This window comes from Lepidochelys olivacea, assembly GCF_965140295.1.
Source record: "Lepidochelys olivacea isolate rLepOli2 genome assembly, chromosome: 4".
Taxonomy (NCBI): Eukaryota; Metazoa; Chordata; order Testudines; family Cheloniidae; genus Lepidochelys; species Lepidochelys olivacea.
Window position 1 is genome coordinate 135325239 of NC_140414.1, and position 12339 is coordinate 135337577.

Genomic DNA, 12339 nt, shown 5'->3' on the forward strand with positions numbered 1-12339 from the left:
GAAAAGGAGAAGAAGATGCACCAGGACATAATGGGGGTTCTCTGGAAGAAAACAGAGATGCTGCAGACTCTTGTGGACCAACATGCTCAATAATCCCAGGCTCATGTCCCGCTGCAGTCAATTGAGAACTCCATGGCAGCACCTCCCTATGCTCCTGCTTAACACTCCACATGGCATCAAGGGCTGCTGTCCTACCCCTACCACTGCACCCCAGGGGACTTTAAGGACAACCACAGCTTCATATACACCAATCAGGGCTCTCACAGGTTAGGGTATGTGTAACTAAAATGGATAGGACTTCTTTCCCCTTGTTAAGTTCTTTTCCATTAATTTATTAAGTTTTTAATGTATTTGCATTTAAATTGCACAGATTTTTCTTTGCACTGGTTTTGTTGCTGAATAAAATTATACTATTTGGAAAATAATTAACCTTTATTAGTTGACAACATACCCTGCAGAGTGCCTAGCAGTTCTGAAAGCACCCACTTACTTGTTACTGTACAGTGTGACACCTCATAGGATTGATGACAAACACAGTGTAATAATCATAAATGTGCATCAAGCATCACAAAATAAACAAGTGCATTGACAGGGTTATACCCATTGATGTGCACCAAGCACCACACAATGCCTAACAGGCCCCAAAATAGCAGGTTCAGGTAGAGCACAGTACACCACAATACATCACTGTGGCTCACTGTTAAAGTGCTCTGTCAAAACCTTCCTGAGCCATATAGCTCCACACTGAGCTCTTCTAACAGCCCTGGTGTCTGGCTGTTCAAACTCAGCAGACTGCTGCTCCACCTCCACCCTGACAGCAGCTTTCCCCCTCTTTGCATCACAGATATTATTCAGGACACAGCAGGCAGCTATGAACATTGGGATTTTTTTTTCACTGAGATCCAATCTTGTGAGTAAACAACACCAGCGTCTCTTCAATCTACCAAAAGTGCATTCAACTGTCATTCTGCACCTGCTGAGCCAGTAGTTGAATCTTTCCTTGGTGCTGTCAGGGTGGTCGGTGAAGCCATGGGAGCAAGCCCCCAAATCACTATTGGCATTTCAACATTCCCAACAGTAATCTGCTCGTCAAGAAAGAAAGTCCCTGCTTGTAGTTTTCTGAACAATTGTGTGCTCTTAGAGATGTGCACATCATGCACCTTCCCTGATCAGCCAACACTGATGTCGGTGAAGCATCCTCAGTGATCCCTTTCTGTTGACATACTCTGTGGCAAGGTCATCTGGTGCCATAATAGGGATATGCATGCTGTCTATCACTCCACCGCAGTTCAGGAACCCCATTGCTGAAAATCCATCCATTATGGCCTGCACATTGCCGACGGTTACAATCCTGTGTAGCAGGAGGCGATTAATGGTCCTGCACATTTGCATAACAATGGCTTCCACAGTGGATTTTCCAACTCCAATGTGGTATTGCAAGTTTCTGCAGTGCGATCGCCACTTGTTTCTCCACTGTAGGTGCTGTCTCATTTTGGTGTCTCTGCACTGGCGGGTTGGGGTGAGCTCAGCACACAGATCCAGGAATGTGGTTTTGTGCATCCGAAAGTTCGGCAGCCACTGCTCATCATCCCAAACTTGCATTATGATGCGATCCCACTGCATGGTTTAGTGCATGTTTTTCCAGCCCAGAAGCTGCACTCTACCATCTGTAGCTGATCCATGAACACCAACAACCTTGAATTGGTTCTCGCAACGTCGCAGAAATGGTCATGTTCTCCATTGATTTGGTTCTTTTATGGTTCTGCAAATACTGGAGGATCATGTGTCCTATGTTTGCAATGCACAGGAAAATAGTGCAGAGCGGTGCAGGCTTCCATGTTGCTGTCAGAGACAGCTGACATCAAGAAGGGCCATGTGGGTTCAGGGGGTTTTTCAACAAAGGCACAAAAAATATGGAATATAGATGACATTATGAGATAGAGACAGTTGCACACTGGGAAGTTGACCCCTTGCTCCCAGTCTCACCTATGTGACTTGTTTCTGCCCCACCATACATTACCAAACTTCCCAAAAGACTGCGCACTGGCCGGTGAAGGGTTGCAAACTGGGATACCTACCCATAGTGCACCACAAGCACTCCTGGTGAGTATGCGCAGCGCCGATGCAAGGAGCCAAGTGTGCAAGTGATATGCTAACTGAGGCAGCTTTATGCAGACTTCACTTCCATCGACCAAAGTTTGTAGTGTAGAGGTGACCTAACAACATTTACAGCACATTCATGTTTGTGCAAGAAAATCTAGGTCACATTTGACAAATTAGACAGTAGCATTATCCCAGATAGATCACCCACATATCACATGAAGGGCAAACTAAATGCCGCACCTGTGCGGGATCCTCCTCTGTCAATTACTGTCACCAGCAGGTTACATTCCCCCTAAGCAAAGTAGCAGACACTCCAGCATGTAATGGCATATGGCATGCATAGGAGTGAGGCAAGTTGTGAGGCTATGCAACCTCTGAAAGGGTTATGTTTCTGTGGATCACATTCATTTTTTCCTATGTGGTGCACTTATTAGCAGCGCTTAGCACAGCAAACCCTGTATGTTCATTTCATGGCTGGTGTTCTATCCTTTTCCCAGGCTGTGCTTAGGTTCATATAAAGCTTGCAGTTTTATTAAAACCATCACACAGCCCACGTTGGCTATTCATGCTCTGCTATGCCAATGCTGTCTTTTGGCATGGCACAGTCTAAATGGCAGCCACAGCCCAGCAGCTGATATGTGACATGCCTTTCATTTCACTGATGCCACAACCCCTCAATGTAATCTGCAAACAAATGGAAAACAGCATAAGGATTGGACAGAAGGCTCTTTGCAGAGGAGGAATCCATCGGGTGAGGGGCAGGCTAATGCTCCTGGGATGAGTGCCCTCTTGGCTGACACACCAGGGAATGAACTGGAATTCTCCAAAGCTAAAAGCAGGAGCTGCTACACCTTGAACCGAAGCTCTGTAATTGGGGGCTGTAACAACGGCAGGCTGGCACAGCGGAGGACCCGTAACACACTCACCAGTGGGATACACTCAGATGCTGAGCTACCCTGAGGCCTAGATCTAATTTATTGGTCCTTCCCAAAACATACACCCACACTCCTAATATGTCTCCTAGGGTGGACAGGGCAAACTGGCTTCCTTTTCACAATTATACAGCTCCCAATTAAAGATGGTCTGCAAAGGAAGACAAATTGGGCTGGAGCCTTTTTTTTTTAATTCATTATCATGTGTATAAAGAACAGGAGGACTTGTGGCACCTTAGAGACTAACAAATTTATTTGAGCATGAGCTTTCTCACCTCTGCCACCATGTCAGGGTTCCTTCCCCGCTCTGAGCTCTGGGGTATAGATGTGGGGACCCGCATGAAACACCCCCTAAGCTTAGCAACTCCTCCCCCCTGCCTGCCAGGTCATCTGCAATTTCACTGACCGTTTGTGTCTCAGCAGATTGGTTCCCTGGATTCAAATTCAAACCCTCAGCCATTACAGGAGCAGGGCCTGGATCCTGTCCCAAAGAGACACAGTCACCCCCCAACAGGGTCTCACAGCTGATATCCTGGAGAACCCCAACAACCAGCCAGCCCAACACCTCTTGGGTCTGCACAGGGATCTAGGTCATAGGCAGGGTGAATGGTTCCATCCCTAGGACCCTCACCCAGGTTATACAGCCCCTCAGCATCTGAGGCTGCACCCCCTAGGGCCTGACAACAGTGCTCTCTGTTCCAGGGTTTCGCCACCCCAGGAATGTCTCCCCATTGACCACCACCTTCCGCTCCCACGGTGGGTCCTAGGGGCCTGAACCTAGGAGACTCCACACAGCCAAATAAGTTGGGGTCAGGAGTGGGAGCCTGTCAACCACCCCACCCATCTGGCTGATGGCATCTATGGCCATGGGACCCAGCAAGGGAGCTAGACACCTGGGCTTTTCAGCAGAGTCCCCCTGGTTCATATCGTCAGCCTGCTCAAAGGCAATGTGGTGGGCATCCACATCCCCCACCCCCTTAATCAGGGGCCACAATTTAGTATGGAGGTTCCCTGTGGAACTGGCATCCCCGGGTCTATCCCCTGAAAAAGTTGGTCAATGAAAAATATTTTGGGTGTTTTTCTGCTTGTGTTTTATATTAAAAACTGGGGGCTTGGTTGATATAAATCAGCGTCATCTGACTGAAATCAACGGCTGAAATCAGTGGCGATACTGATTTACACCTGTGGAAGGTGTGGCCCTCAGATCTAGCCCACCATAGATGACTCTGGCAATAGGAGAGCTATTGAAATGACATCACAAAAGAGTGAAAGCTAAGCAATTGAGCGGGAGCAGGAACTTTTAGTCATTCTGTTGAAAAACTCTGTGCTTTCTGTTTGCGTTAACACCCATTTAGCTCCAGTGAACACTTGGTTGTTACATTTCAATATCCTCAACCCTTCAATATGGGATGAGAACACACAATGCATATTTCTGAGACCTCCAACAAGTTCTCCAGCAAAACTAGAAAAGATCAGACATGACATTTCTGATATTTCTAGTTAAAAAAAGGAAAAAACAAAACAAAAAAACCCACTTGCTCAGGCCCTTTCTCCACATCATAAAGTAACAAAACCTAAAAATCATTTGCAGATCACCTTTCAGTACATTGCTCCAGGTATTCCAATACCCAAGTTACAACTTGCAATGTCATTAGATCAGTAGTCTGATCTAGTCTGGCCACCCTATCTTCCACATGTTAAAAATCAAAAGGTTTTTCACAGAGAAGGTGACATATGGAACTAACTTCCAAAGCTGGAGCAGAATTTTGTATTTGTGTGATCCCAAGCACTGGAAGAATATCCAATGCAAAAAGCAGCATATAGATTATTTCCCTGCTTCTAGAAAATAACAGGATTTATATCATAATACTTTACCAAGCATTTCTACATCACTTTCCATCTTCAAAATGTGTTCAGATATTAACTAATGAATTCATAGAATCATAGGGTTGGAAGAGACCTCAGGAGGTTTCATAGAATATGAGAGCTGGAAGGGACCTCAGGAGGTCATCTAGTCCAACCCCCTGCTCAAAGCAGGACCAATCCCCAATTTTTTTCCCCCAGATCCCTAAATGGCCCCCTCAAGGATTGAACTCTCAACCCTGGGTTTAGCAGGCCAATGCTCAAACCACTGAGCTATCATCTAGTCCAATCCCCTGCTCAAAGCAGGACCAATCCCCAACTAAATCATCCCAGCCAAGGCTTTGTCAAGCCAGGCTTTGAAAACCTCTAAGGTTGGAGATTCCACCACCTCCCTAGGTAACCCATTCCAGTGCTTCACCACCCTCCTAGTGAAACAGTGTTTCCTAATATCCAACCTAGACCTCCCCCACTGCAACTTGAGACCATTGCTCCTTGTTCTGTCATCTGCCACCACTGAGAACAGCCAAGTTCCATCCTCTTGGAACCCCCCTTCAGGTAGTTGAAGGCTGCTGTCAAATCCCCCCTCACTCTTCTCTTCTGCAGACTAATTCCCTCTCCTGGGAGGCAGAACAGGCATCTAGGACTTCACAGCTGTCATCATGCCTGCATACCATGGCCAGTGGGAACTTCACAGCAACAGCAAAGATAGAATCCCAGTCTATCTACTCCAACACTACAGGTGCCTATCATTTAAAGTAAAGGAGCACCTCCTGTGATGCTGGTAAATCGATGCCAGCTCTTGCTAAAGCAATAGGTGTCATCTGACAAACTCATAGCTAGAAATCAAATCAGCTCACCTGTATGTTAATAATGTTCCCAACAGTTGTTAGTCTTGTAAGGATGTATTTGGTGTCTAGACTACTGATGGGGTGTTTACACAACACAAGGCAGAGTCAGGAAATGAGGATAATTAACCTGATAAGCTGCACCTGAGGAAGGGCCAGGGATTAAAGGTCTGATTGAGGATGGAGTCCAGCTGGGGAGGAGCAGAAGGGACTGATATAAAGCTAGGAATCTGGCAATAGAAAAGGGCTATAAGGGAAATAGTCTGTGGTTGCTCCTAGGAGAAGGGAGATGTGTCTGAGGCTACAGTGCTAGGTAGCCTGCAATTATTACTCCCTGGGAGAAGGGAGATTAGGCTGCTAAATCCAGAAGGCTAGGGGAGCCATAAGGTAGAGCTGAGATGTAGGAGGGTGTCTGGGGAAGAGTAACAATACCTAGCAGTGAGCAGGTCACTGTCCCTAGAGATAAGAGTCCATAGACTGGAACCTGGAGTAAGTGGCTGGGCTGGCTTCCCCCACCAGCCACTGAAGAAGTAGCACAGTCCGGGCAGTGAAAGGAAGACTGCTATTTTGTATAGAGAGCCTTTCCTACCCCAGAAGGGGAGGACTATTGCCAGATTACTAGAGGGCTGAGTTGTGAAGGAGCACCCTGAGTCCCAGAGAAAAAGAAACAGGGAGAGGGACTGACCGAAGGGGCTGTTGGAGCTGCAAAGAGCTAATCCCCAGAGCAACCAGGAGGGGGTACCCTAGCTGTGAGTGGACCCTGTGAGAACTCTCTAAAATACTTGAGTTGCTGCATGCATTAATCTTACTTGTGGTGGCTGTATCCAATCCTATAAGGCAGAGGTCCCCAAACTGTGGGGCATGCTGCTCTAGGGGGTGCAGAAGAATGTTTGGGGGACTGTAGCAGGGCTCAGGCCAGTCCTGACAAGAAGTGGGAGCAGCTCCTGGGGAGGGGCATAAGCAGATTACACTGGAGTAAGAGGGGGCTCAACTTAAAGTTTGGTGACCACTGCTATAAGGTAATATGTAAGTCTTGCTTTACAACTGTAAAAATACCTGCTCTGAATTTGTGAACCTAGGCAGGAAGAGTGGTTCCCTCACCCATCAAGGACTATCAAAAGTAAATGGGCCACGGTAGGACAAACTCCATTGATTTGCCTCATTAACCCATGAAGTTATGAGCAGGAGCCCTCGACTCAAAAGTTTGAGCTCTGGGAGAAGGACATACAAGATGCTCACAAGAAGAAATAGTTATCTCCTGCTGTTTGGACTCTTAAAAGGGCTGGAGCTGAGAAACGAAAGTAAAGATCTCCAGTGTCAAGATGGGTTAGTTCTAAGAATCTCAGTGGAGAGATTACTACAGGTCTGTCACCTTTTGGAACCTTGGATCGTAACTCATTTGTTTTTATACATTGCCTGCTTTAACCTGTGAATAACTCTAATTTCTTTTTACTAGTTAATGATCTTTGGTGTGAGATCTAAGGTACAGATTGGTTTGGGAAGGATCTCTTGAGACTAGGAGCAACCTGAGTACTTTATTTTTGTGTAAGTGACCATTTTTCACTAAGTCCCACATGCCTGAATAGCAAGATACACTGAAGTACCCAAGGGGACTGTCTCTGACTCCATGGTCAGACTGTTGCAGTGATCCAGGAGTTAACATTTGTTACTGGGTTGGTGAAATCTAATTATAGAACATACCCCCAGCTTGGGGTGCCTGCCCTGAGGTTGGCACTTAGTCATGATTTACTCTAGACAGAGTGACACTTCCTTTAAAATTGTTAGCAATATAGGGAATAGGACACACCACTGATCAACTCTGATTCCATCCTGTAGTGGGCAGTGGTCTACATGTTATAGATGGGGAAACGGAGACACATGTGGTGTATGAAATGTTTTCTGCTGAAAGCTGATGCATAATTTTCTGTCACTAACCTGGTGGTAATGGTGTAGTTTTGTTCTTCTGTTTCTAGAAAGTCTCAATCAAAGGCAAAGCCTCAAACACATCTCCAGGATGCAAAATAACAGACCTACTCCAGCCCTCCTCTAGAGGTGAAATGATTGGCAGTCTACTGACAGGCCCCAAAGGATGTTCATTTTTTCACTCTCTTGCAGTGAGTGGCAAAACTCCTCTGGACTCCAGTGGGAATAGGATTGGGCCTGTAAAGTAATCATGAAGATCTTCCCTACTTAGATGCGGGTAGGGACTGTCTCTGTTCTGTGTTTGTACTGCACCTAGAACAATGTAGTCTTGATACTAGTAATATTAAGCAGATGAAACACACACCTGTCAGCTAAACTGTAGCAAGATGTGGTTTAGAAAAATAGATACAGACAACAGGGATGCTGAGGCTGCCAGAGTTCAAGCTCCCAGGAGCCTGGGTAGGGCATTCTTTTGCCTACTGTGGATCTCTCTATCACTAAAGATCAGCTGAGCTGCAGTCCCATTAAGGACTTGATCCCAAGCCTGTTGCAGTCAGGAGTGCTAAGAGCATAATGCAAGACTCCCCTTTATATGAATGTAAACAGGGATTTACCGGAAAACCAAGAAATCAAAGGGATGGGCAGAGAATATGGCCCTAATTAGACTACAGTGTTAATGCCTGCATATGAGACACAGATAACTGCACTTATGGGTGAACAAGAAATTCATAGCTAGTTAGATAAGATTAGATCTTAAAACATGTGGCATGTATTAAAGTTAATTGGTTGCACAAAGGAAGAGTAGCAATCCAAGCTCAGCTACATTTTGTTGCAACATTTCTTCACCATCCTATAATTTATCAGAATTCAAACAGAACAAATCAATAGTATGACGATCCAAATTCAGATTTGACACCCCACCTGCCATTTGGAGAAAGCAGATGGGACTATGGAAGTCTGTGTTCAGCTAATTGTTACTGCAGATATCAAATGCTGAATATCCTGCCCCAATAAGATTTCTATCAAACTCAGTGTGTTCTGTGAAATCATGTGTTTGAAGTCTAAGTCAAATTACCATCTTTCCTTTGGTTTCCCACTGGTTCTCTTTGTTCCTGGGAACTCTGTTGGATCATGTGGTGATAAAACAGATTTCTCAGGGGGGGCCAGAACAGCCTTGTAGGACATGGAATGAAGCCTTGAAGTGATGTCTCATTATTGCCAATGATATGACAGTTCTAATGTTCATATTTGAATCATTTAAATCTTTCACATGCTTCCCCAGAATAAAGTGCAAACCCAACAACAGTTACCGACAGCTGCAGGTGGATCCAGATCATATAACTTGGGGGCTTAAAGGGAAAGAGACCATAATTCTACACTGGGAAAACTCCACCTCTGAATGTGTGACCTGCTCCTAGGGGCTTCTGAGGATTAAGAGACACTTGTATCCCCTTGTCTTTAATTTCATTGGGCAGAGGCTGACCCTGAAAATATCATTTCTAAATTGTGCTGATTGTGCAACATCCTGACATGCTTCTTGCAAACAAAGAAAGCGACAGGCCTGCAACTGATCAACCACCATGACTTGAGAGTATCACCTGTGTCCGCCTCAGTCTGTTTAATGCCCAGACAGGAAAATGACCAGCAGTTTAGTGGATTCAATCAGTGTACTAACCTTGACCATTCCAGAAGACAAAATGACAGATCGGCCCCTATGCTCCCCTACCTTAACCATAAACCCCCTAGAGTGCATCCCGGAGAGATGCAGCAAATTTGGCTGTAGGGGGAATTTGCTGCTGCTTTTCTCTCTCTCCCCCCCCCTCCCCCCACCTGGGAAGCATTCCCAGTGAAATCTTTCATATTCCTAAAGTGCAGTAAGGCTAGGACTCACTACAAAGCATGGAATTGGCACAAGGGTGAGGAAGCTGCAAGATCCCCCGGTTAGATTCATAGGTTTGGTTGGGGTGCCAACAGGGTGGGAGTATTTGATATTCCCCTTTTATGAAAGGTAATTACAAAATGACACTGCCCGCTCCTCGCCGCCGCCTCCTCTGATCCCTCTGGGCAGCGCCCCCTAGCGATTATCAGCCAGATGTGCCATTTTCCAATAAACAAAGCGGTACCCCTGAAATCAACTTTGAATTTTTTTTTTATTCTCCTTTGGTGCTTGTTTGCCCCCCCCCTCCACTTCCCAGCCCTGGGGGTTTGATTCGTAAAGCATAGAGCGGTGCAAACCACCCTGCTTATTCAGCAATCTCCAAGTAAACGCAGAACGAATGCCTGGCTGGCAAAGGGTTTTCCTGCACTGTACAACAGAGGATCGCAATTTTCCCCCCATACTGTAATTTTCCCACGGTGTAAAATACGGCTTGATCCATGCAATAATCCTTCCCCTTCCGCGCCCCCCCCCCCAGTCCAGCCAAAAGAACCATTAGTAACAACCTGCTAAATTTAGTTGACTAGTCATGATCTGGTATTAATAGCAGCAGCATTCAAGACATGCCCTGCACACAGTGTGTCTGTGTGCGTCCGCAAACCTGAGACACACACACAATGCAAGGGGCGGACTCGACTGCAGTGAAAAATACAGAAAAAACAAACAAACCCCCTCTACTCACACAACTAGCCTGGAGATGATCCATGACACCATGGCGCTGTGTGCAGGGGGTCGCTCTCTTGCCAGGGAGGGGTCTCCCTGTTTCTCCGTCCCTGAATATGTCTGTCTGCGGCTCCCACCGGAATGAGCAGGGCAAGCGGCTCAGCCATTCAGCATTTCAGCGCAGCCTCACTCCGCGCAGCTGCTCACGCCAAAGGGGCTCCAGCGAGCGGCTGCGGAGGGGATTGGGCAGGACATTAGGAGTCATCGACGGCTGGGTGCACCCACAGCTCTGCAAGCCCCGTCTGCGTTTTCACTTTCTCTCTGGCTCCGGCCTCTCTCTCCCATGCCTGCCTGCAGGCCCCACTTTGATCTGCAGACTGTCCCATGTGGCCCGCATGTTTCCCTTTATAGACCCCAGGGTCTTCCATTCTACTTCAACAATATAAGGAACTGGCTGCGGGGTTACTGCCACCTCTGTTAGCCTGAAAAGGAGCTGCTTGGCTGTGTATCATAGTCCCTATACTGCTCCCAGCCAAAGGAGAGCTAAGTTTTTATTAATTTGTATTATCTGTTTTGCGGCAGTGCCCAGGAGCCCACTGATGGACCAGGGCTAGGCACGGTACAGACACAGAACAAAAGGACAGTCCCTGCCCCAAATTTTAGCTCCTCTGTCTCTGAGCAGACTAGAGGGAAAGCAAAGTGCTTTCCCTCTTCTGCTCCTCTGTCTCTGAGCAGCTAGAGTGAAAGCAAAGTGGCTTTAATTAATTTAATTTAATCCTAGGAGGCCACTGGTGGCTGCTACCTTACCTCTTTGGTCCAGCAGAAGAACACAGTGACACAACACAGTGTATCATAACATTGGCATAGGAAAGTCATGACATTGTCCCACTGTGTGACAATGCATTGTGATCACATCCACTCCAAAATAATCCCTGACTCTTCAACCGCTTCAGGCTTCTTCTTCAGGACATGGGGATTCAGACTAGGCACCAAGTCTTACCCAGTTTTTAGAGGGAGATTCCCTCATTTTAAATTATTTTTAAAGCAGTTTCTCATAATTATGATGAAGGATTTTTCTGTGCTCATCGATGTGCCTTACAAAATCTACACCGGACTATTCTGAAGTTTCCCTCATTTAAACCATCACCGCTTGATGGCCCCATAGGATAGACAGGAATCCTTATGTCGGGCAGCACCCCACATTATAGGAGTCTCGATCCCATGCTGCAGCACTGGGAGGTTGATTGACAGATATACATGCTTCTGAAGCCCGTCATCACAGGAAGCACTATAGCACTAGCCACAAAATCTCATTTACAACTTTCTGCAGTGGAGCCATATAGTGGAGTCTGGAATTGGTCTAATTCCAGTAGTAGGTCTATTCCTCCACTAGGGGGAACTGTGTTTATGACCACAGATACAGTCTATAACTGGAACAATCTATAAACATCTGGAGGATATTAGGGCTGAAAATGGGCATTCCAGCTTTATTTGCTTTAGATGTACAATGCTAGGCATTGCTATTGGCCATGGGGGAGTTTCGTTTACCATACAAACCAGGGAGAGATCATGGAGATTGGCTTGCACGATTTGTTACTGTAAACGGGTTTATATAGAAATTGGTCATAACTTCTCAGGACAGGGTTGCTTGCTGGAGGAATTCCGTCACTCCAGAGTAGAAATAGTGCTAGGTAGCCCACACTGTAACCCAGGAATCTATATTGTAGCTGGTTCATCAGTATATGTAGCATGGTGCTATCCAAAGAGGAGCAAAGTGGTAGCCGTTTTTGGTATGTTGGCAAGAAATTCTCAGCACACCATAAGAATTTAAGAACTGCCATTCTGGATCAGACCAATGGTCCATCTAGCCTAGTACCCTGTCTCCAATAGTGGCCAGTACTAGAGCTTCAGGGGGAGTGTACAGAACAAAGCAGTTTGGAATGATCCACCCTGTCTTCCACTCCCAGCTTCTGGCAGTCAGAGGTTCAGGATCACTCCGAGCCTGTGGTGCATCCCTGATGATCTTGGCTAATAGCCATTGATGGACCTATCCTCCATTAACTTATCTAGTTCT

At 46.3% G+C, this 12339-nt stretch overlaps 1 protein-coding gene across 2 annotated transcripts in view; it reads right to left on the reverse strand.

Moving 5' to 3' along the window:
* The window catches only part of REEP1 (receptor accessory protein 1), a 118535-nt gene extending 107936 nt beyond the window's left edge, over positions 1 to 10599 (reverse strand). Inside the window, exon 1 of one of the 2 annotated variants that reach the window (XM_084627309.1) lies at positions 10285 to 10599. In XM_084627309.1, coding sequence (XP_084483435.1) covers positions 10285 to 10316 — 32 coding nt within the window. In that variant the 5' untranslated portion in view covers positions 10317 to 10599. The remainder of the gene's footprint in view (positions 1 to 10284) is intronic. The other variant, XM_084627310.1, reaches the window with a different exon arrangement.
* Between the last annotated feature and the right edge of the window lie 1740 nt (positions 10600 to 12339).